General features: G+C 36.1%; 1 protein-coding gene across 1 annotated transcript; it reads right to left on the bottom strand.

The window, feature by feature from the left end:
• Positions 1 to 8,103: 8,103 nt before the first annotated feature.
• Positions 8,104 to 25,481, bottom strand: LOC115939068 (uncharacterized). Its single transcript, XM_081808587.1, has 6 exons — positions 25,273 to 25,481; positions 23,295 to 23,324; positions 22,723 to 22,752; positions 22,163 to 22,216; positions 19,400 to 19,540; positions 8,104 to 9,529 (listed from the first exon to the last, which is right to left on the bottom strand). Exons 1-6 carry the CDS (start codon positions 25,285 to 25,287, stop codon positions 8,792 to 8,794), a joined length of 1,008 nt encoding a protein of 335 aa, XP_081664713.1. The 5' UTR covers positions 25,288 to 25,481; the 3' UTR covers positions 8,104 to 8,791.
• Positions 25,482 to 25,900: the final 419 nt, after the last annotated feature.

The following is a 25,900-nucleotide window of genomic DNA, read 5'->3' as shown; positions in this document are numbered from 1 at the left end:
TTTTGTTCTAATACCATACTGTCTTGGTGATTATAGTTTTGTAATATGGCTTGAATTCCAACATTTTGATTCCACCAGCTTTGGTTTTCTTTTTCAAAACTCATGTGGCTATTTGGGGTCTTTTCTGGTTCCATACAAATTTTAGGATTATTTGTTCCAGCTCTGTGAAAAATGGTGATGGTATTTTGATAGGGATTGCATTGAATTTGTAGTTTGCTCTGGGTAGCATAGACATTTTAATAATATTTGTTCTTCCAATCCATGAGCATGGAATATTTTTCCATCTCTTTTTGTCTTCCTCCATTTTTTTCATAAGTGTTTTATAGTATTTAGAGTACAGATCCTTTACTTCTTTGGTTAGGTTTATTCCTAGGTATTTTATGGTTTTTGGTGCAATTGTAAATGGGATTGATTCCTTAATTTCTCTTTCTTCTGTCAAATTGTTAATGTATAGAAATGCAACTGATTTCTGTGCATTGATTTTATATTCTACAACTTTACTGAATTCCTGTATGAGTTCTAGTAATTTGGAGGTGGAGTCTTTTGGGTTTTCCACATAAAGTATCATGTCATCTGCAAAGAGCAAGAATTTGACCTCTTCTTTGTGAATTTGAATGCCCTTTATTTCTTTTTGTTTTCTGATTGCTGAGGCTAGGGCCCTGAACAGACTCATAACAGAAAGAAAATTAAAGCAGTATTCAAAAATTTCCCAACAAACAAGACTCCAGGGCTGGATGACTTCACAGGGTAATTGTACCAAACATTTAAAGAAGAATTAATACCTATTTTTCTGAAGCTGTTTCACAAAATAGAAATGGAAGGAAAACTTCCAAACTCATTCTATGAGGCCAGCATTACCTTGATTCCAAAACCAGACAAAAACTCCACCAAAGGAGAGAGAATTACAGACCAGTATCCCTGATGAACATGGATGCCAAAATTCTCACCAAGATACTAGCGAATAGGATTCAACAGTACATTAAAAGGATTATTCTTCATGACCAAGTGGGATTTATTTCTGGGCTGCAAGGGTGGTTCAACATCTGCAAATCAATCAATGTGATACATCACTTTAATAAAAGAAAGGGCAAGAACCATATGGTCTTCTCAATTGATGCAGAAAAACGCATTTGACAAAGTACAGCATCCTTTCTTGATTAAAACTCTTCACAATGTAGGGATAGAGGGAGCATACCTCAATATTGTAAAAGCCATATATGAAAAGCCCACAGGGAATATCATTCTCAATGAGGAAAAACAGATCTTTTCCCCTATGGTCAGGAACACAACAGGGATGTTCTCTGTCACCACTGTTTTTCAACATAGTAGTAGTAGTTCCAATTAGCTTTTTAGTGTCTCATTCTTAAATATAAATGTAAAATGTCTTAAATCATCAGACATTTGAGGAAAAACTCTAACATTAAATGCAGTTATCAAAACAAACCAAAATGGGGGTGGGGTGGGGATGGGAAGACCTTGGAGGAAATATAACAATCCAGGGAATAGAAGAAAAAACAAACCAAGCAAAAAACAGCAGTAAATTGTTGTAAAATTGATACTGGAGGAGAGAAGAGAGAAAAATGTTACATTAAGAAACAAGCACAGCCTGCTATGAAAAAAAGAAAAGATAGAACAAAAAGAGCTCATGGAAATTAAAATTTAAAAAGAATATAAAATTCATTAGACATATTAAATATAATATAAGAACAATCCCAGAATGATGAAAAAAGACAGAGAGAAGCAAAATAGGAGAAAAAGATTTTTTACAATTGGAGATTAACCTGGAAGATTCAACTTTGATGTAGTAGGGATTCTGGAAACAAATAACAAGAAAATTGAGAGTCATAGTAGCTAATCTCTAAATATGGCTCCCCAATAGACCATGCCTCCCTATATTTGTGTCCTTATTTATTTTTCTCCTCTCGGATTTGGGCTGACCTTTGGCTTCTTTTGACCAACAAAATGCAACAGAAGTAATACATAGTTTTCCAGGCCCAGAAAACCTCAAGTGAGAACTTCCCAGCTGAGTTCAATTAACCTATAGGTCTGGGTGAATGGATTAGACACTATACTACATGAAAATTAATACCTCTAACCTCCTACAAGTGCTAGCTTCGCACCTCTAACCTCCTACAAGTGCTAGCTTCTGTCATTAGCTATCTTACTATTCTTCTGTCTCTGTCATACTGTTTTTTAGCTACCTTACTATTCTTCTATAACATTAAAAAGTTGTAATCATCTAATTATTTATGTGATTAAAATGTGCCAGTTTCCTCTGCACTAAAAGATTTATGACAGCAAAGAAGATCTCTATTTTCTTCACAGATGTAACCTCAGTACCTAGTTGACACATAGTATGTACTCAATAAATATTTATTGATTAAATGAATTAAAGAATCCAAATTGTGGGGTATCTGGGTGGCTCAGTCGGTTAAGTGTCCAACTCGATGTTAGCTCAGGTCTTGATCTCAGGTTTGTGAGTTCATGCCCCACATTGGGTTCCACACTGGCTGTGGAGCCTACTTAAAAAAAAAAAGAGAGTCTAAATTGCAACACTGGTTAGTACTTGTCACTTCTCCTTGGATTTCTAAGATTATTTTTGCAAAACAATACAAAAATCCTATTGGTCAAAATTGGCTTGTGGGTTAAGCCTATTTGAGAGACAGCATAACCTAGTTCAAATGCCCCAAATTATGAATTTTCTACAAGGAAACTAAACTACTGGACTTGTGCCTTTGTTTCCTTATCTTCAAAATGAGAATAATAATAGTATGTGCCTCATAGGTTTATTATATGTAAATGTGTTTTTCACATATATGTGTGATATATATAAAATGCTTAAGAAAGTGCCTGGCACATAGTAAACACTTTTATATGTGTGAAATATGTGAAGAAATTATTTAATCTTTGGTCAGAAATCCTAATCTATATGAAAAACTTGCCTTTTAAACTATTAATACTAAAATATTTCAAAATCAACAATTTCACTTTGTAATTACTCCTTTCTCTCTACTCTAGACACACACACACACACACAGACACACACACACACCCTTCCCTATTATATAACCTGTAACTCAATTTCTTTAAACACTGGACTTCATTCATATTATTTACTGAAATCCAGAAAGCCTGGACTGCATAATATAGTTGCTAAAGGATTAAATGCATATGTCATCAGGTAACTTATACTAAACCATAGTTTTGTTTCTTAAAGAATATTTAATTTTTCTGGATTTAATGTTTGACTCTTTCAAAGACAGGAAAACCACTCTGAACTACACTATTATGTGATACTTTATATAAATATATATAAAAAAAAGGTTCATGAGAAAAAATTTTAAAAAAGATTTTTAAGGGGTGCCTGGGTGGCTCAGTCACTTAAACATCTGACTCTTGGTTTTGGTTCAGGTCATGATCCCATGGGTCATGGGATCGAGTGGGCAGTCTGCTTAAAGATTCCCTCCCTCTGCCCCTCCCCCCACTCTCTCTCTCTCTAAAGTGAAATAAAATATAAGATTTTTAAAATCTGTAATAAACAATCAGAATGAACAATTCTAGTTAGAGAGATAATAGGTAAGAGAAAATGATTGTTACTCCATATAAAATTAGACTTTTGTCTACTTACTATTTTCCAATTTAAGGAAGTCAATATAATCTGAAAGACTATTGTATTCATGGGACACAAATGAGCATTATTAAAAGTGGGTGATAGTCTTAAATCCATGTATTTTCAGATTAAAAATTATATCTATTGTATAAATATTACATTAAAAACTTTTCTGTGTTCTGGAAAAGTACCTTTACATAAGTAATTTACCTACTGTCATGAATTTCAGCACAGGAGTTTCTAAATTACAGCTGATTTGGTGGACTTTTTCTCTGTTCTTTACATGTTAACCAACTTGTTCCAACAGTTTTTTTTTTTTTTTAATTTTGGAAAATTGCTGCGATAACACCTTGAAGAAAAATAATTATTTTAGGACCAAAAAAAAAAAAAAAAGTGGTTTCAAGATTTATCTGTGTGATCTTATTAGGTCATCAATAATCCTTATTATATTATGGTTTATGAGTAGACTCCAGATTTGATATGCACTAGTTCTATGTCTCCCTTTGTTGATACAGTCCAAAACATGGGATTTTTATAAAGAGTAATAATGTTCAGCATGAAACATTTTAACTGTTATTAAGGGCAAACACTAAGGGCAGGCTTTGCTTTATGTAGCAGATACACCCTTAAGAATTGTGTGTACTTATTCTTTTTCTTATTCTTTTTTTTCTACATCAAAAACCGAATTATACCTTACCGTATAATTAGAATATGATTTCAAAGATTATTCATATTAAACATTTTTATTTTGAGACATGCAATCACTAGCCCAAATCATGCTTATTAATGGGGCAAACCCTTTAAAGTCATAATAAAATTTATTAAAACTTCACTATATACTCAGAAAATCAATTCTTGTAATAAATTAGTATATTACAAAAAATGTGTTGCCAATGAGATAGTTAACAAAAGATCTTTCATATTATTATGGAAACTCCAAGTGCACTTGTTTTTTTGTTTTTGTTTTTTTTTTAGAGAGAGAGAGAAAGTGGGGAGGGACAGTGGGAAAGAATCTTAAGCAGGCTCCATGCCCAGTGCAGAGCTTGATGTGGGGCTTATCTCACAGGCTTGTGAGATCATGACCTGAGCTGAAATCAAGGGTGGAACACTTAACTGACTGAGCCACTAAGGTGCCTCCAAAGTGCACTTCTTAAACAATTTTTCTCTGTGGTGTTCCCTGAAGAATTTTTTATACCTTTGTCTATTTCTCCACAACTTCATTAAGTATTGTTCTGCTATAGTAGATTTATAATTTATATCCACTTTCACTTACAGGGATGGTATGCTGTCTCTTTAAATTAATACTCCTGTACTTCACTTTTCCCTTCACATTTTACTATTTTTGAAACTGTTAGAAAGGAAATTGTGTGAAACAAAGTTTTAATAGTAAAGGGAAAGTAGGGTCCAATTAAAACATCAAGAAATAAAGCAATACAAAACATACAAGACAGAGTGAAGTGTTTACTTTAGTATCATAGTGTAAAGGAATGATCCTCCTGTAGTATACTATGGCATTCTTGTTATAGGAATGCTTTATTATATCATTAAAAATAATGTTGTAAGGTGAAGATGGCTACCTTCTTTATGTAGAGGGTAAAATTTCCCAAGATTAAGATTACTCATTACCAGATTTCTGCCCTTCACCTGGAATGTGTTTTTATTTTTTATTTTATTTTTTTTAAAGATTTTATTTATCTGACAGAAAGAGACACAGCGAGAGAAGGAACACAAGCAGAGGGAGTGGGAGAGGAAGAAGCAGGCTTCCCGCGGAGCAGGGAACCCAATGCGGGGCTCGATCCCAGGACCCTGGGATCATGACCTGAGCCAAAGACAGATGCTTAATGACTGAGCCACCCAGGCACCCCACCTGGAATGTGTTTTTAAAGAGAAAACCAGCATTGTTACTTTTATTTTAGCCTTAGCAATGAAGGGGACCAAGGCATTTAAAAGACCAGTTTCTGTATTGGATGTTATGACAGTACATTTTCTGTGGTTGTGGAATATGACTAGGAAGTAGATGAGGTGCCTAGATATTTAACCAGCCTTTTAGGTCAATTTTGATTACTGTAGCATTGTAGTAAATTTTGAGACAGGATATGAAATGGTGCAGGGCTCGTCAGCCCTGTGAAAGAGGTAGAGACAGAGGTCTAAGCTTCGGAAGCTGAACTTCTGAATTTGTTTATTTCCTTTTTTATTCTTAATATGTGTGAAGCCTTTTGAAAACCAAGGAAATTAAGCAAGAAAAAAGAAAAAGATATCTACATTGGAAAGAAGTAAAATGACCTCTATTTGCAGATGACATGTTCTTATAAATAGAAATCTCTGAATAATTCCTCAAAATATTTACTAAATCTGGGGCGCCTGGGTGGCTCAGTTGGTTAAGCAACTGCCTTCGGCTCAGGTCATGATCCTGGAGTCCCGGGATCGAGTCCCACATCGGGCTCCCTGCTCAGCGGGGAGTCTGCTTCTCCCTCTGATCCTCCCCCTCTCATGCTGTCTCCCATTCTCTCTGAGATAAATAAATTAAAAAAAAAATCTAAAATATTTACTAAATCTAATAAATGAGTTCAGCAAAATTACAGGATACAAGATTAATATTCAAAATTCAGATGTATTTCTATGCACTAACAATGAATAATCCAAAATGGAAATAAAAATCCATTTACAGCATCAAAAATAAAATACTTCAGAATAAATGTAATCAAAGAAGTGCAAGACTTGTACGTTCTAAGAACTACAAAATATTGCTGAAATGAAAGATACCTAAATAAATGAAAGGACATCCCATGTTAATGTATTGAAAGACAATTTTGTTAGTATGGCAATATACCCCAAATTTATTTGCATATTTATTGTGATCCTTATCCAAACTTCAGCTGCCTTTTCTTTTGTAAAAGTGAACAAGATGATCCTAAAGCTTATATGGAATTATAAGGGATCCTGAACAACCAAGAACAAAGTTAAAGGACAAATACTCTCTGATGTCAAAAATTATTACAATGCTACAGTAATCAAAGGTATGGTACTGACATGTAGACATATAGATCAATGGTATAGAATTGAGAGTCCAGAAATTAATCCATACATCTGTGGTACATTGATTTTTTAAGAGTGCCAAGACCATTCAATGGAGAAATAGTGTTTTCAAGAAATGGTGCTTGGGGGCGCCTGGGTGGCTCAGTCGTTAAGTGTCTGCCTTTGGCTCAGGTCATGTTCCCAGGGTCCTGGGATCGAGCCCCGCATCAGGCTCCCTGCTCTGCGGGAAGCCTGCTTCTCCCTCTCCCACTCCCCCTGCTTGTGTTCCCTCTCTCGCTGTCTCTCTGTCAAATAAATAAATAAAATCTTAAAAAAAAAAAAAAGAAATGGTGCTTGGACAAATGGATGGTCACATGTAAATGAATCAGATATTTAAATGTAAGAGATAAAGCTATAAAACTCTTCAGATGTATGGGTGTATATCTTTGTGACCTGGGTTTTGGTACCAGATTCTTAGATATGCCACCAAAAACACAAGGAACAAAAGAAAAATACATTAGACTTAAATCAGATTTTAAAACTTATGTGCATCAAAGGACACTCTCAAGAAAGTGAAAAGACAACCCATAGAATGGGGAAAAATTTGCAAGTGATTATAACTGATATGACACTTGTAGGTAAAATATGTACACATCTTACAACACAATACTAAAAAGACAACCCAAGAGAACAATGGGCAAAGGATTTGTTAGACATTTCTCCAAAGATAACAAATGGCTGATAAGCACATAAGAAGATGTTTAATATCATTATGGAAATTCAAATCAAAATCACCATGATTTTAACCACCCCTAAATAACCGCACTAAGATGGTTATAATAAAATATAGACAATAAGAAGTTTTGACAAGGATGTGGCAATAGTAGAACCCTCATACATTGCTGGTGAGAGTATGTGATGCTGAAGCCACTTTGGAAAACAGTCCGAAAGTCCCTCAAAAAGTTAAACATACCATTGCTATATAACCCAGTGGTTCTACTCCTAGATATATACCTAGGAGAAATGAAAACATATATGCGCACAAAAACTTCTACATGGATATTCATAGCAGCATTATTTATAATTGACAAAAATATGGAAACAACTCAAATGTTCAAGAAACAATGTAGCATATCAATGGAATATAATATTATTCTGCCATAAAAAGAAATGAAGTAATGATACATGCTAATGTGGATGAACCTGAAAACATTATGCTAAGTGAAAGAAGCCAGACACAAAGGCCACATATTGCATGATTCCTTTTGTATGAAATATCTAGAATAGGCAAATCTATAGAGACAAACTAAATTAGCGGTTAACAGGGACAGGTGAGGAGAGGATTGGGAATGGAGAGATTGCTAATTGGTATTTTGTTTTTTATTTGGATGAAAATGTTCTGGAATTAGATAGTGGTGGAAGTTGCACAATATTGTGAATGCACTAAAAAAACACTGAATTGGAAATGGTTAAAATGGTAAATTTTATGTTAATTTTATTTCAGTGCAAAAAAAATTAACACTTTTGTGAACATCACAATAGAAAAAATCAAGCACTATAATATTTCACTAACTATATTTTTAGAGATATAAAAAACTACAATTATTTTTGAAGAGAATTTTTATTAAGATCAATCTAGTAAAATTTTATGGATACACATATAATCAGAACTGCCCTTCTGAAAAAAAATTGTAAATCTTTAAAAAATGGAATTGCAATTTTATTTCTTCACAAGCTGATAATAAAGTTATATCTGAGAAAGAATTCTAACTCTTTGCATTACAGAAAATAGTTAATCTTTTTTATAAAAGCAACCTAGAGAACCACAAGAATTTTGGAAGAAACTTTTCTGGATCTCCCCACTTTGTGAAATTATCACATATAGGAGTAAAATTAAAGTTCAAAGATTTAACACATAAGTTACACAAAAGGAAATTCACTGACAAAGTTGAAAGCATATTTTTATATATTCTATTATGATCACAAAATGTATAAAGGTTTCATGTTAGCTACTTTGTGACTAATAATCAGTATGAAGATGTTCTGAAATTAAACTGATGCTAAAGAAAAGCTGTGTTTATAAAATATTTGATAAAAATATTTATCTCTATTAACATTACAACATGGAGGCACATATTACCAATTATGAAACTATATAGGGCAGCTTTAAACAATACTCTGACATTCTTCTTTTTTTTCGTTTTTGACCTCTCCTTTTTCAGCTACTTCTTTTCCCACTTCAGCCTTCCTCTTACTTTCCTTTCTCTTTCCTCCAACTTTCCCATCTCCCTTTCCATTTTCTTCTGTTCCATCTTCCTCTTTTCCATGTTTGCCCTCTTTTCCATCTTCTTCTCCTTTCTCATTTCCACCTTCCTGCTTATTTCCAGCTTCCTCCTCATTTCCACCTTTCTCCTCTTTCCCATCTTCATCCTCTTTTCCAACTTCATTCTCTTTTCTGTCTTCTTCCTGTTTTTCTTCTCCTGTGTCTTTTTCATCTTCAAATTCTTTGACATCTTCTCCTTTCCCCTTTCCATCTTCACACTCTTTTTCATCTCCTTTCTCTTTCTCCTTTTCTTCTTCCTCTTTGCTATTTTCTCCCTTCCCTTTTCCATCTTCATTCTTTTTTTCATCTCCTTTTTCTTTTTTCTCTTCTTCTTCCTTTCCATCTTCTTTTTCTTTTCCATCTTCATCTTCTTTTCTATCTCCTTTTCCTTTTCCATCTTTGTTCTCTTTCCCATCTTCTCTTTTCTCCTCTTTTTTGTTTTGGTCTTCTCCATCTCCTTCCTGATCTTTTTCATCTTCTCCTGCTGCTGTCACTACTTCCTTCTTTTCTATTCCCACTTCTTCAACATCTTCATTTTTTTCTTCTTTCATTTCCTCAAGTTCTTTTTCAGGAGCTGGTGCCTATATGTACAGAGAAAATTTAAAAAGATTATATTTGAAAATTTGAACTATTTTCCTTAAGTATTTAGACAGAATTATATCTATTTTAGAAAAGAATGATACTTCATTTACAAGAAAGTAATTTTCCTGTGAAAAACACCTCCTAAATATCACAAGATAGGGAAAACATTCTAAGAAATAGGATTAACTAAAATATCTCCACACAAACATGTATAATAGATATTTGGAACAATGAATTCAGGAAAATGTATTCATATACAGAATTTTCATTACAAATATGGGAAACAGAGTAAATACAGAAAAGATGGCATATATTCTATGTCAGCAATTCTCAATGAGTAAACAAAATGCATTCCTTGAGGAAATAATATTTTGTTTCTATAATAGTGAGATTTAGGTTTTCTTTGAAAAAAGTTACTTGAAAAGTCTTTTATTGGGTAGACTGTGGGGGAAGACCTAAGATGGCCATGTACTAGGAGGACCTTAGGTTTGCCTTGTCCCTCAAACACAGCTAGGTGACTATCAAATCATTCTAAATACCCAAGAAATCTACTTGAGGACTGATAAAACAAACTGCACAAATAGAAGCAGAGGAGAAGCCAAATTGAAAAGCCAGGATTTATGAACACATGGTTTGGGGGAGAAATGGATAGTAGGTGCTATGGAGGGAAGGGAGCCCTGGTCATAGAGAAAGGTGAGAGAGAGTGGTGTGCACAGCGAGACACAGAAGGAGAACACTTCCCCAAAGCCATTGGCTGGGAAAATGAGAAGGGCTGATTTTTGTGACCTTTTGCAACCAATGGGGCTCAAAGACTGGAGTTTTAGAGGTACCCAGTGACAGAGGAGCAGGATGGCACCATTTCCCTCCTTTGTCCCTAAGCATAAACTAATCTTAGGAAACAGCACAACTCCAACACTGGCTTCCTAACCTGCTTACACCAAGATCTGCCCCCCTGTACTCTGCTGGTACCGATTTTCTCAGGGAAGTATGCCTAAGGACCAGCACAGTGGTCTCCCTCCCCCAGAAGACCAGCACAAACCCCTGCATGCACCACATCTACTGACCATAGACTTCTGCAAAACTTCAGCTCTAGTGGAATTAGTATCAAGTCTCTTTTAGCAAGCAGACCAGAGCATACCTAGTAAAAACTCACCACACTCTGGCCAAGGTCCAAACACTGCCCACTGCAGGCAAGGAGAACCTCTGCAGACTACTGACCTGGGGATAGAGCAGTCAAAACACAGCAGCAGAGTGCACACAGCACATACAAGAGAAAATTCTGGAAGGGCCAGGCCCTGGATACTATATGACCTCTTCTTCATAAAGCTATTACTGTCAGGAAAAGGAAACACAACAGGCTTTCTTAACACAGAGAAGAAGACAGAGACCTAGACAAAATGCCAAGAGAGGAATTCACTCCAAAAGAAAGAACAAAAAAAGGTCACAGCCAGGGATCTAACAGAAACAAATGTAAGTAATATGCCTGATTCAGAATTTAAAGCAACAATCATAAGGATACTAGCTGGGCTTGAAAAAAGCATGGAAGACATAAGGGAGACCATTACCAGAGAGATAAAAGAGCTAAAAAACAATCAGGCTGAAATGAAAAATGCAATAACTGAGATTTGAAACTAACTATATGTAATGATCACAAGGATAGAAGAAACAGAACAAAAAGTGATACAAAAAATAGAACTGTAGAAAATAATGAAGCTGAACAGAAAAGAGAAAGAAAAATTTTGGAACATGAGAGTAGACTTAAGGAACACATTGACTCCATCAAACAAAATAATATTCATGTCATATGAATCCCAGAAGGACAAGAGAGAGAAAAGGGGGCAGGAGGTTTATTTGAGGAAATTATAGCTGAAAACTTCCCTAATTTGGGGAAGGAAGCAGACATACAAATACAGGACACACAGAGAACTCCCATCAAGAGTAAAAAAAAAAAAAGAGGCCAACACCAAGAAATATTGTAGTTAAATTTGCAAAATACAGTGATAAAGAAAAAAAATCTAAAAGCAGCAAGACAGAGGAAGGAGTTAAGATGGCAGAGGAGTAGGGGGACCCTAAGTTGGTCTCATCCCTTGAATAAGGCTAGATAGTTATCAAATCATTCTGAACACTGGAGAAATCAATCAGAGGTCTGAGAGAACAAATACTGCAAGTCTACAAGTAGAAAAGTGACCACTTTTTAGAAGGTAGGAGGTGCAGGGACTTGAATCTGGTGTGATATAGCTGCTGATACAGGAGAGGGGAGGGAGCCTGCTTAAGGAGCCTACCCGCATTGTATTATATGCAGCGGAGTGCAAAATCAGAATGTTTAGAAGTCTGCTATAGTGGAGGACGTGTCTGGCTTAAAGGTGCTCAGGTGGAAGAGCGGGGCAGAATTCCAGGTGTGACACCATGGTCTGAGGATCCCCTGGGTCCCGTGAATAATGGGTGGTGCCTAAGTGCTGCTCTGTTCCCAGGCATAGGAGCAGGGAAGCTGGCTGAGAACAACGAGTCTAGGTGCCAGCTTTCTGCTCTGTGTTGCCATAAACTTTGAACCACTGTGCAGTTGTGGGACCACTTTCCCAGGACAAGTCCAGCAAAAGGCAGAAGTTTGGCAAGACCCTACCCAGGGGGAAGAGCAGGGGTCCATGCTATGGGAGTCCCTAAAAGTTAGAGTTTTGAAACTCATTCACATGCCTGAGATAAAAAAAGTTTGGACATAGGCAGGGTGAACACAAGGTTCTGACAGAAACCAGGGAGAGATGATTGATTGCTCTTCAATGAGGGCTCACTGAAGAGCTGGGGGTGCAAATTTTCAGCTCCATGGCTAGAGAACAGGGCACCACCCTATTCATTCCACCCCTCAGTGCTGAAAGACTTCAGGGAGCAAAACAGTGCCACCAAAACAGTCCAGAGCCACTTACACTAAGTACTGCCTCCCTGTGCACTGGAGGCACATATTCACTAGGGCAAGTCCACATGAGAATCAGTGCAACAGGCCCGTCTTCCAGAAGACCAGCACAAGCAATTTGCTCACACCAGGTTTACTGATCATAGAGTGCTGCAAAGCTTCAGCTCTAGCAGAAATAGTATCTAGCTTCCTTTGTACTTTTATTTTTATTTATCATTATTTTTTTCATTTTTCTCATTTTTTCAACTTTTCTTTTATTCTTCTTAAAATTTTATTTTTATATATACTATATATTTATACATATATATGTTTTGCTCTTTGTTTCTTTTCATTGAAATTTATTTTAATATATATGTATATATATATGTATATTTTGTTTTGTGTTTCTTTTCATTGAAATTTATTTTAACATATACATATATATTTTTTCTTTTGTTCTTATCTTGGGATCTAGTTTCTTTTAACAAGTAGACCAAAACACAACCAGGATTTAGTTCTTTTTGTTTTGTTTTGTTTTTGTTGTGTTGCTATTGTAGTTATTGTTATTTTTTTCTTTCTTCTTCTTTCTTCTTTTTTTTTCTGGACAAAATGATGAGATGGACAAATTCACCAAAAAAAAAAAAAAAGAACAGGAGGTAGTACTCACAGCTGGGATTTAATCAATACAGATATAAATAAGATGTCTGAAATAGAGTTTAAAACAAAAATTATAAGGATAATAGCTGGGCTTGAAAGCATAGAAGACATTAGAGACTCCCTTACTGCAGAGATAAAAGAACTAAAATGTAGTCAGGCCGAAATTAAATGCTATAATCAAAATGCAGTCCCAACTGGAGGCCTTAGAAATGAGCATGGATGAATCAGAAGAGAGATTCAGTGATATAGAAGATAAAATTATGGAAAATAAGGAAGCTGAAAAGAAGAGGGAAAGAAAACTATCAGATCACTAAGGTAGACTTAGGGAACTCAACAATAACACAAAGCAAAATAATATCCGTATTATAGGAGTCCCAGAAGAAGAAGAGCAGGAAAAAGGAGCTGAAGGTTTATTTGAACAAATTATACCTGAGAACATCCTTAATCTGGGGAAGGAAACAGGCATTCATGTCCAAGAGGCACAGAGAACTCCCCTCAAAATTAAAAAAAAAAAAAGGTCAACTCCATTACATATCACAGTGCAACTTGAAAAATACAAAGATAAAGAGAATTCTGAAAGCAGCTCGAGACTAGAAGTCCTTAACCTACAATGGTAGACATAAGGCTAGTAGCAGAACTGTCCAAAGAGACTTGGCAGGCCAGAAGGACTGGCATGATAAATTCAATGTGCTAAATGGGAAAAATGCAGCCAAGAATACTTTATACAGCAAGGCTGTCATTCAGAATAGGAAAGATAAATAGTTTCCAAGACAAACAAAAACTAAAGGAATTCATGAACACTAAACCAGCCCTACAAGAAATATTAAAGGGGACCTTTTGAGCAGAAAGAGACCAAAAGTAACAAAGACTAGAAAAGAACAGAGACAATCTACAGGAACAGCAACTTTACAGGTAATACAATGGCACTAAATTCATATCTTTCAATAACTACTCTGAATGTAAATGGACTACATGCTCCAATCAAAAGACATAGGGTATCAGAATGGATAAAAACAAAAACAAAAACAAACAAGACCCATCAATATGCTGCTTATAAGAAGCTCATTATAGACCACAAAACACCTCCAGATTGAAAGTGAGTGGGTGATGAACTATTTATCATGCTAATGTACATTAAAAGAAAGCTGGAGTAGCCATACTTATATCAGACAAACTAGATCTTACACCAAAGACTGTAATAAGAGATGAAGAAGGACACTATATCATAATAAAGGAGTATATCTAACAAGAAGATCTAACAACTGTAAATATTTATGCACCCAACATGAGGGAACCCAAATATATAAAACAGTTAATAACAAACATAAAAAGAACTCATTGATAATAATACAATAATAGTAAGGGACTTTAACACCCCATTATATCAATGGAAAGATCATCTAAGCAGAAAATCAACAAGAAAACAATGGCTTTGCATAACACACTGAACCCGATGGACTTAACAGATATATTCAGAGCATTTCATCCTAAAGCAGCAGAATACACATTCTTTTCACGTGAACATGGGACATTCTCCTCAATAGATTACATACCAGGTCACAAATCAAGCTTCAAGAAATACAGAAAGACTGAGATCGTACCATGCATATTTTCAGACAAAAACGCTATGAACCTTGAAGTCAAGCACAAGGAAAAAAAAATTTGGAAAGGCCACAAATACATGGAAATTAAAGAACATCCTACTAAACAATGAATGGGGCAACCAGGATATCAAGAGAAAATAATAAAATATATGGAAACAAATTAAAATGAAAACATCATAGTCCAAACCTTTGTGATGCAGCAAAAGTGGTCCTAAGAGGGAAGCAATAGCAATATAGACCTATCTCAAGAAGCAAGAAAAATCTCAAATATGCAACCTAAACTCACACCTAAAGAAGTTAGAAAAAGAGTAGCAAATGAAGCCTAAATCCAGGAAAAGAAGGGAATTAATAAATATTACAGCAGAGGGCGCCTGGGTGGCTCAGTTGGTTAAGCGACTGCCTTCAGCTCAGGTCATGATCCCATGGTCCTGGGATCGAGTCCTGCATCGGGCTCCCTGCTCTGCGGGGAGCCTGCTTCTCCCTCTCCCACTCCCCCTGCTTGTGTTCCCTCTCTTGCTGTGTCTCTCTCTGTCAAATAAATAAATAAAATCTTTAAAAAAACATATTACAGCAGAAATAAATGATATAGAAACAACAACAACAACACCCAGTAGAACAGATCAATGAAACCAAGTTCTTTGAAAAATTAGTAAAATTGATAAACCCCTAGACAGACTTATCCAAAAGAAAAGAGAAAGGACCCAAATAAAAGAGGAGAAATAAGAATCAATACCACAGAAATACAAATGATTTTAAGAGAATATTATGAAAAATTATATGCCGCAAAATTGGACAATCTAGAAGAAATGGATAAATTCCTAGAAACATACAAACTACCAAAACTGAAACAGGAAGAAATAGAAAATTTGAACAGAACCATAGCCAGCCAAGAAATTGGATCAGTAATGAAAAATTTCCCAAAAAACAAAATTTCAAGGGCAAAATGGCTTCACAGGTGAATTTTACCAAACATTTAAAGAAGAGTTAATACCTATTCTTCTCAAACTATTTCAGAAAATAGAAATGGAAGAAAAACTTCCAAATTCATCTATGAGGCCTGTATTACACGGATACCAAAACCAGATAAAGACTCCACTAAAAAAAGAACTACAGGCCAATATCCCTGTTGAACATGGATGCAAAAATTCTCAATAAAATACCAGCAAGCCTAATCCAACAATACATTGATAAAGTCATTCACCATGATCAAGTGGGATTTATTCCTAGGTTGGAAGGGTGATTCAATATTTGCAAATAAATCAATGTGATATACCACATTAATAAAAGAAAAGATAAGAACCATATCATCCTCTCAGTAGATGCAAAAAAAAAAAGTATTTGACAAAGTACAACACTCATTTTGTAAAAAAAAAAACTCAACAAAGTAGGGGCAGAGGGAACATACTTCAACATCACACACTCCATATATGAAAAACCCACAGCTAATATCATCCTCAATGGAGAAAAACTGAGAGTTCTTCCTCTACAGTCAGAAACAAGACAGGGATGTCCACTCTCATCATTGCTATTTACCATAGTACTGGAAGTCTTAGCCTCAGCAATGAGACAACACGAAGAAATAAATGCACCCAAATCAGCAAGGAAGTAGTCAAACTTTCCCTATTTGCAGATGAGATAATAATATATAGAGAAAACCCAAAATACTCCACCCAAAAACTTCTAGAATTGATAAAGGAACTCAGTAAAGTCACAGGATATAAAATCAATGTACAGAAGTCTGTTGCATTTCTATACACCAATAATAAAGGAGCAGAAAAAGAAATGAAGGAATCAATCCCATCTACAATTGAACAAGAAACCATAAGATACCTAGGAATAAACCTAGCCAAAAAGGTAAAAGATCCGTGCTCTGAAAACTATAAAACACTGATGAAAGAAACTGAATATGGTACAAAGAAATGAAAATCAATTCCATGCTCATGGATTGGAAGAAAAAATACTGTTAAAATATCTATACTACCCAAAGCTTACTACACATTTAATGTAATCCCTATCAAAATATCAGCAGTATTTTTCAAAGAGCTAGAACAAACAATCCTAAATTTTGTATGGAACCACAAAAATCCCAAATAGCCAAAGCAACCTTGCAAAAGAAAGCAAAGCTGGAAGCATCACAATTCCAGACTTGAAGTTATATTACAAAGCTGTAGTGATCAAGACAGTGTGGTACTGGAACAAAAACAGACAAATAGATCAATGGAACAGAATAGAAAACCCAGAAATGGACCCACAACTATATGGTCAACTAATTTTCAATAAAGCAGGAGAGGATATCCTAAAAGTCTCTTCAACAATGGTGTTGTGAAAACTTGACAGCTACATGCAGAAGAATGAAACTGGACCACTTTCTTACACCGGACACAAAAATAAACTCAAAATGATGAAAGACCTAAATGTGAGACAGGAAAACATCAGAATCCTAGAGTAGAACACAGGCTATAACCTCTTTGACATCAGCCAAAGCAAGTTCTTACTAGATATGTTTCCCAAGGCAAGGGAACCAAAAGCAAAAATGAACTATTAGGACCTCATCAAGATGAAAAGCTTCTGCACAGCAAAGGAAACAATCAACAAAACTAAAGGGCAACCTACAAAATGGGAGAAGATATTTGCAATTGATGTATGTGATAAAGGGTTAGTATCCAATATATATGAAGAAGTTATGGAACTCAACACCTAAAAAACAAATAATCCAGTTAAGAAATGGGCAAAAGATATGAATAGACATTTTTCTAAAGAAGATATACAGATGGGGCGCCTGGGTGGCTCAGTTGGTTAAGCGACTGCCTTCGGCTCAGGTCATGATCCTGGAGTCCCGGGATCGAGTCCCTCATTGGGCTCCCTGCTCGGCGGGGAGTCTGCTTCTCCCTCTCCCACTCCGCGTTTGTGTTCCCTCTCTCGCTGTGTCTTTCTCTGTCAAATAAATAAATAAAATCTTTAAAAAAAAAAAAAAGAAGATATACAGATGGCTAAAGACACATGAAAAGTTGCTCAACATCACTTAATTATCAGGGAAATACAAATCAAAACTACAATGAGATATCACTTCATCCCTGTCAGAATGGCTAAATTTAACAAACAGGAATCAACAGGTGTTGGCATGGATGCAGAGAAAGGGGAACCCTCTTACACTGTTGGTGGGAAAGCAAACTGGTGTAGCCACTGTGGAAAACCTTTCAGAGTTTCCTCAAAAAGTTAAAAGTAGAACTAACTTATGACCCAGCAATTGCACTACTAGGTATTTATCCAAAGGAAACAAAAATACTGATTCAAAGGGTCACATTCACCCTGATGTTTATAGCAACATTATCAAGAATAGCGAAATTATGGAAAGAGCCCAATGTCCATGGACTGATGAATGGATAAAGAAGATGTGGTATATATATACACAATGAAATATTACTCAGCCATCAAAAGGAATGAAATCTTGCCATTTGCAATGATGTGGATGGAGCTAGAGAGTCTTATGCTAAGTGAAATAGGTCAGTGACAAAAAGACAAGTACTATATGATTTCACTCATATGTGGAATTTAAGAAGCAAAAGAGATGAATATGGGGGAAAAAAAGAATGAGAGGCAAACCAGAAAACAGACTGTTAACTATAGAGAACAAACTGATGTTTGCTGGAGGGGAGGTAGTTGAGGGGTCAGTTAAATGGGTGATGGGTATGAAGGAGGGCACTGGTTGTGATGAGCACTGGCTGTTGTATGTAAGTGATGAATCACTAAATTCTACACCTGAAATACTATTACACTGCATATTAACCAATTTAAATTAAAAAATAAACAAAGTAAAAATGAAAATTGTTTTACCTTGTAACACAGGATCGCTTAGAAAAAAAATTTCCCTAAATGCACAGCTTTGATTTGTAAATTGGGTACTATATCTCATTGTCATTGTTTTGCTACAATACCTAAAAATAAGATATGTATTAAATATGCAAATAGAGACCCATAGGAAACATTTACATAATGATTTTTTTTGCAGTCTGCAGGGGAAAAAGAATCATATGATCTTGGAAAGGGATTTACAAACAGCCCATGTGCCGGCAAAAGTAGTAGAGGATTGCTCTGTATTTAATATAAATCATGATCCCTGGCATTATTATCTTAATTCTCTTAATAGCATTGCTAATCCACTACTCCCACTACCCATACCTGTAAATTCATGTATTTTAAATTCAGTTTCTTATTTTCCCTTTAGATACCATTATATTATATCCCATAAACTGAATATTTGTGTCCCCTATAATTTATATGATGAAACCTAATCCCCAATGTGATAGTATTTGGAGATAAGACCTATGGGAGGTGATTAGGTCATGAAGGTAGAGCCATCATGGATGAGATTAGTGCCCTTACAAAAGAGACCCCAGAGAGTTCTCTCTCCCCTTCCATCATGTCAGGACACAGCAAGAAGGCTGCTGTGTAAAAAACAGAAAGTAGGTCCTCACGAGACACCAAAATATATGTTTTGATCTTGGACTTCCCAGCCTCCAGAACTGTAAGAAATAAATTTCTGTTGTTTATAAGTCACCTAGTCTGTGGTATTTGTTATAGCAGCTGGAATGGACTAAGACACTATAGAACCACTACTCATTTAATGTTTCTCAACTTTTAAAGTACAAGGCAAATAAGATTTCTTTCAGCAGCACCCGTTGTTAAAATTTCAAATGGACAGATCTGTTAATATTGTAAAATACCTCCATAATTTTGGCTTCTCCATTTTCAGCATTTTCATCATTACATTCTCCTTTAATAACTTCTTCTTCCTTGTTTTCAGCTATTGCTTTGACACCTGCATCTGTATTTTTTTCCATCAAAGCATTTTTTGTCTTCAGTTTCTGTCCAGCAACACAGAGTAATAAAAATAAATATACAACTTAACTGATGTGTTAATTAAATGGCCCAAGTTACTTTACCAGCTGCTGTAATGATTTACAGAAAGCTTTAAAATATCCATATAAACTTAATATCAACAAAAATATCACTTGACACTTTTAGTTTCATCCTAAACCTAAAGCAGCATTAAAAATGAATAATATTCTGGGACACCTGGGTGGCTCAGTCAGTTAAGTGTGGGACTCTTGGTTTCAGCTCAGGTCATGATCTTAGGGTCCTGGGATTGAGCCCTGTGTAGGGCTCCACACTCAGCACAGAGTCTGCTTGTCCCTCTCCCTTCCCCTCCCCCCCATCCTCCCCTCCCCCTGCTTGTGCTCTCTCTCTCTCAAATAAATAAATAAAATCTTTTAAAAAATGAATAATGGGTTTGATATAAATCAAATAAACTTTCTTTTAGAGAGAAGCAACAAGTTAGAATACTGACCAGTGTCCACTCAGAGCTAATTGCATCAGATTAGACTTTGACAAATTAACTCTTTTTGACTAGAGGGGGAGTTTATCTGTCATGTCTAATAATTAGCAACAGGGTTTTGTTGATAGCAAAGCTTCCAGTGGTAATAATTAAGAGAAATACTATGTTAGCAAGAGCATCGCTTTAGATATATTTGAAAGAGACAACCTGGGGACAGAGGTGACTCAATATATGTATCTACAAGTTTGAAATGACTTGAATCATGACCAAGAAAGCTCTTTGCCTATGTGTGTAAATAGCACTGGATTAAGGGCCAGAAAACCTGTGTTTGAATTCTGGATCTGCTACTTACTTGATGTGATCTTGAGCAAAAGTATAAATCTCTTTGTGCATGTCTTTTTTTTTTTTTTTAAAGGTTTTTTTTTTTTTAAAGATTTATTTATTTATTTGAGAGAGAGAATGAGATAGAGAGAGCATGAGAGTGGGGAGGGTCAGGGGGAGAAGCAGACTCCCTGCTGAGCAGGGAGCCCGATGTGGGACTCGATCCCAGGACTCCAGGATCATGACCTGAGCCGAAGGCAGTCGCTTAACCAACTAGCCACCCAGGCGCCCTGTGCATGTCTTTTATATGTAAAAAAGTGTAATAACACCTACCTCCTAGGGATGTTATAAGGAGCAAATGATAAAATATATGTAAAATTGCTTTAGAAACTATAAAATACAATATAGGTATATTATTACTATTTTAACACATAAGAAACTGAGAGCCAAGTAAGTTAATGCATTTTAAAGTCCATTATTATATAGTATTTGTTTTATCGTAGCATTATCTTCTATTTTTAAAGGAAATAAAGTGTTTAAGATCTTTTTTTAAAAGATTGTATTTATTTATTTGAGATAGAGAGAGAGTATGAGTGGGGGGGAAGGGGCAGAGGGAGAGGGAGAAGCAGATTCCCCCACTGAGCAGGGAGCCAGATGCAGGGCTCGATTCTAGGACCCTGAGATCATGACCTTAGCCTAAGGCAGACACTTAACCCACTGAGCCACCCAGGTGCCCCAACTATCTTAATAACCTATAAATTGGGTACCTAATTTTACAGAATAGTGACCTTGAAATGTGAAATAGAGAAAAAAAATTAAAAACCTTTCTCTTCTGTTGTCACTCATTGTTGCTAAAACTTCACTTGCCCTAGTTTTAGCAGTTTTTTAATGAAGGAATTCAAAGCATTTTATAAATATGACTATAATTTACAGTTTCTCCAATCACAAAATGATGGGATTTGATGATTTTAATGTTCCTCCTAGCTTTAACCTTTTATGATTTTAGGAATTTAACCAATCTTTAAAATATTATCCATACCTCAATAAAGCAATTTTAAAAATTAATTGTATTATATTTACACATAATTACACATAAATAAATAAATATAAATATAGGGGGGGAAGTGAAGTTAATATTGAGGCTATTTCTATTTTTCATGTTGTTAGCCACAACATCAGAGTATATAATTCTATATGAAATCAATTGTGTTCATTTAAAAATAATGTATGTGAGGGGCGCCTGGGTGGCTCAGTCGTTAAGCATCTGCCTTCGGCTCAGGTCATGATCCCAGAGTCCTGGGATCGAGCCCCACATCTGGCTCCCTGCTCTGCGGGAAGCCTGCTTCTCCCTCTCCCTCTGCCCCTGCTTGTGTTCCCTCTCTCGCTGTGTCTCTCTCTCTGTCAAATAAATAAATAAAATCTTTAATAAATAAATAGATAAATAATGTATGTGAAAACACTGCAAACTGTGCAAACTGTAAAGTATTATCAAATGTTAGTTACTCCTATTATTACTTTGGTTACTACAGTTTACACCTTTTGTTTTCCCAGGAATATTGGTGTTGTGACTATATGATGTCAAAGGCATGTACATTTTACAGGTCTACCCAACTAAAATTTTGTTTTGTTTCTTCCTAATGAAAATGCCGAAACACAGAGCATGAACAAATATCCTTACTCAAAAAGCCTACATGTACCATATGGTATAATGTAATATATTACTAACTAAACAGGAAATAAAGAAAGCAAAATGATCAGCTGCATGTCTTTCCAAAAAAATTATTTCTGAAGTAAAGCAATCTTCTCTCAGCATTGCATGTTGAATATTTACCTTTGGAGTTGATGTTCTTTTGGGCTTCAACTCTGGTGTAATGGGCACAGGCATCTGCATCAAAAAACACAAGTCATGGGGGGGGCAGGAAATCATAATTGAAGAAAGATCACTAATAATGAAATCCAACCTTTTAATTTAAATAAATGGGTGTTTATTTAGGAAACAATTTATTGAGGAAATAATATTTATTTAGCATTAGGGAAAAAAAACCAAAAAAATCAAACATTTCCTTGGTGTAAAAGTTTTTTACTAAGACATCCAAAATAGGGGTGCCTGGGTGGCTCAGTCGTTAAGCTTCTGCCTTCGGCTCAGGTCATGGTCCTGGGGTCGAGCCCCGCATGGGGCTCCCTGCTCAGCGGAGAGCCTGCTCCTCCCTCTCCCCCTCCCTCTGCTTGTGTTCCCTCTCTCGCTGTGTCTCTCTCTGTCAAAATAAATAAAATCTTAAAAAAAAAAGACATCCAAAATAAATCTTGTATAAAATAACTAGTATTGTCCAGAATTCCCTGAATTTTAACATTTTACAATGCATGAGAAGCTTTTTTTAAATGACCGCTTACAGCAGACAGCCTGGCTGATCTTCTCTTTGGCTATAAGTAAAAAAATAATAATAATTAGTTAATAGAATTATGGATATACAAAACTAGATTTATTATATTGTGAAAATATTTAGTATAACACTACATGAACATTGTTTTTACAGAAGAAGTTTTGAACTTGAGTAGAAAATGTAGTAGAAATATAAATTTTTATTTTCCCTCCCCTGGACCCTTTACATAGATAAGGAAAAAAAAAATCCCAAATTAAACTTCAATGAACACAATGGCTAATAACAAGGAAATAAAAACATAGCCCCTTCTTGCAAACTGACAAAGCAATTTTTTTTTTCAAAAGGAAGAAGCTCTCTCCATATCTTAAGCATAAGGTCCTAAATTCCAAGAAGTTTGGAATTTTCAATACCTGCTATACTTCTGAAAGAGCTCATAGGCATACCATATTGGTTCTTATATGGTACAAATATACAAACCAGCGCCAATTTTTTAGCTGTTTATGTGTCTCAAATTCATAAAGCAAGTGGATTTTTTCAGACAGATTCTAAGACTAAAAAAGAAAACAACAAAAAAAACCTCACCTCCTGCCTCATATCACCTTGACCGGCAGCCTATACAAACGAGAAAACCACACAGGAATAAGATCATTGATATAAACACATAGATCAGAAAATATTGCATGGATTACAGTTGTAACATAAGCACTTATGATTTTTTTCCTGGATTCTGGCTCAAGTAGCCATGCGTTATTTCCTAGTAGCATGCTACATACTGCTGTCCACTAACGTGCAAATGTGCACCAAGATGCAAATCCATTCTCAAGACAGAAATTTACACAACTGATAGTCAATTCCATCCTTTTGTGTAAATTGCATCTCCTAAAAACAAACCTTTTAAATTTTAAAATCCACCTGCTGTAGCCAGTGTTAAAGCCAAAAAAAAAAAAAACAAGTGTGGAGGCCAGCAGAATGAAGGCGGAACTTCATGCAATTTCCCTGTTTTGCCTTATGTTTTATATGCAATTGTACTTATTGGATTCTCTCTACTGACTGGACAATTCTTTCCAAGTTTTTCATACAAGAACTACAACCCCAACAATGCTTCAATGCTTTTTTTCTCTTCTCTCTTCTTCCTTTCTCTTTCTTTCTTTCTTTTTCTTTCTTCTTTCTTTCTTTCTTTCTTTCTTTCTTTCTTTCTTTCTTTCTTTCTTCTTTCTTTCTTCTCGCTCTCTCTCTTTTTCTTTTGTCTGCCTCCCTCTCTCTTTCTTTCTTTTTCTTTTTTTTTGGAAGGAACCTTTGCAATGTCAATGCGTTATTCTGAGGAGCCGGCCACTGATTTTAAAACTTCCCGCCACTACCTGCTACAAGGTTGCTCTCAGCTCCGTAAAATAGCACGACCCATTGCACAAACCTAGAAAAGCTCAGCGGCGGGAATCTCAGGAAGGGGGATGGTTATCAAAAACATTGCTTTCTGTATCTGAGCAGCCCTTCAGCCTGGGAATTATCAAGCTATTACATGATTCATACTCACAGCCCCAGAGCATGGGGGAATTTCGGTCTTACTCCTATGTTCTAGAAATAGGGATGGTAGACGGATAAATAGGAATAATATCAAAACAGTCACAATGCTTTACATCAGCGCAGTGTTTTACAATTTTGTCAAGCAATGAAACAGCATTTGATTTCACTTCTAAGGGACCCTCCCCCCAACAACAACAACAAACAAACATTCAAACAAACACCTGGCGTGAATTTATCTCCTGTCCAAGAGAGGAGTCACAAATTTTGAAGTGAGGGTTTGCAGAATACCTGTAGCCCTGGAATAGCTCAGATCAATTCTGCATGTCTAAAAGGGAACAAATCCATGCTACCCCAACATCAGTAATAGTTTATCTTACTCAGTTCTCTTGCCATCTCTCCACCTTTACGCACAGAGTTTGGTGAACCCCAGATGTCTTAGCCCTAAAGTTGCTAATTGCAGAGGTGAATCTCTCCCTTCTCTAGGGCAGTTTGAAGTCTGCGCCGCCTAATGGCACAGGATTACCATTGCATAGCCATCTGGCATGACAAGAAGTGGAGGAGGGAAGGGGAAAAAAAAAAAAAGGAAAAAGAAAACGGGAAGAACAAAGGCGAATACGGGAGAAAGCCGTGGCTTAAGTTACCCCAAACGGGACGGTTCCTGGAGAAAAGCCCGAGGCTGAGGAGGAAACTGGTGCCTGGAAGTGCGGTTGAAAGAAGTGTTCTCCAATAGGGTAAGCGGAGGAAGGGGGGTGGGGTAGGAAGCGACAGCACAGCGCTATGGCTGTTTATAATTCAGCATGGAGACACCTCTTAAACGATTTATTTCCCTTAAACAAAACAAGCCGAAAGTGAACTACTAGTTGCATGCAAGACCATCCTAAATCTTACACCGATCTTTCTTTGCCCTTCCTTCCTCTTCCATTCAGTACATCACAAAATCTAACTAGAAGCGAAAATGCTTTTTAAAAAAAAATCTCTGCGGATTAGGAAATATGTATTTCAGTCGCTAATCCCCTTTCTATCTTCCCATTTCGCTTACCTTTCTTTTGGGCATTGTTGCAGCTCTCTATAGGAGATCTTAACAATCAGCAGAAAAAAAGCCGAAAGCAGTCTCTGTCCAAGCGCTCAGAGAGCAACTGAGTTTTCAATGAACTAATTGCAGCACGACCTGTACTCGGCTCGAAAAAAAAAAAAAAAATCCCTCGTTATTGGCAACATTAAATACACCAAGACGCAACCAAACTACGTGAATGGTTAGCAGGAGTGGGAGCCAGATTTGAGTGACAGACTGTCAGACCAATAAAGGAAACTGATCTGCCCAAGGGGCGTGGCCCACGGACTTGCCAGAAGCCCTCTTAATGCTGGCGTTTCAGACCGCTCGTGTGGTGGAGGAGCACGCGGACTTGATAAATGTAAAATGTTCAAGCTTAAGACCGGCGGGAAAGCCAGAGTTGTCTTGATTTTTTTTTCTTTTATGTTGTAATGGCAGGCGAAAGTCACTGCAGTTGCTTTCTCCACAATCTCCAAAACCTCCACTTTTACTTATTTCCAGGGTGAAAGTGTTTTTGAGACCAGGTTGAGTCTAGGCTCCAGTCTTTACATTCTACCTCTGGCAGGAGGATGAAAATGAACTGAGGGGAGCATTCACTCAGAAAGTAGAAAAGGCT

Source organism: Leptonychotes weddellii, chromosome X, assembly GCF_054177405.1.
Source record: "Leptonychotes weddellii isolate Sample4059 chromosome X, ASM5417740v2, whole genome shotgun sequence".
NCBI classification, from domain to species: domain Eukaryota; kingdom Metazoa; phylum Chordata; class Mammalia; order Carnivora; family Phocidae; genus Leptonychotes; species Leptonychotes weddellii.
Note: the sequence above shows the minus strand (reverse complement) of the source record. Positions and strands in the feature narration are given on the sequence as shown.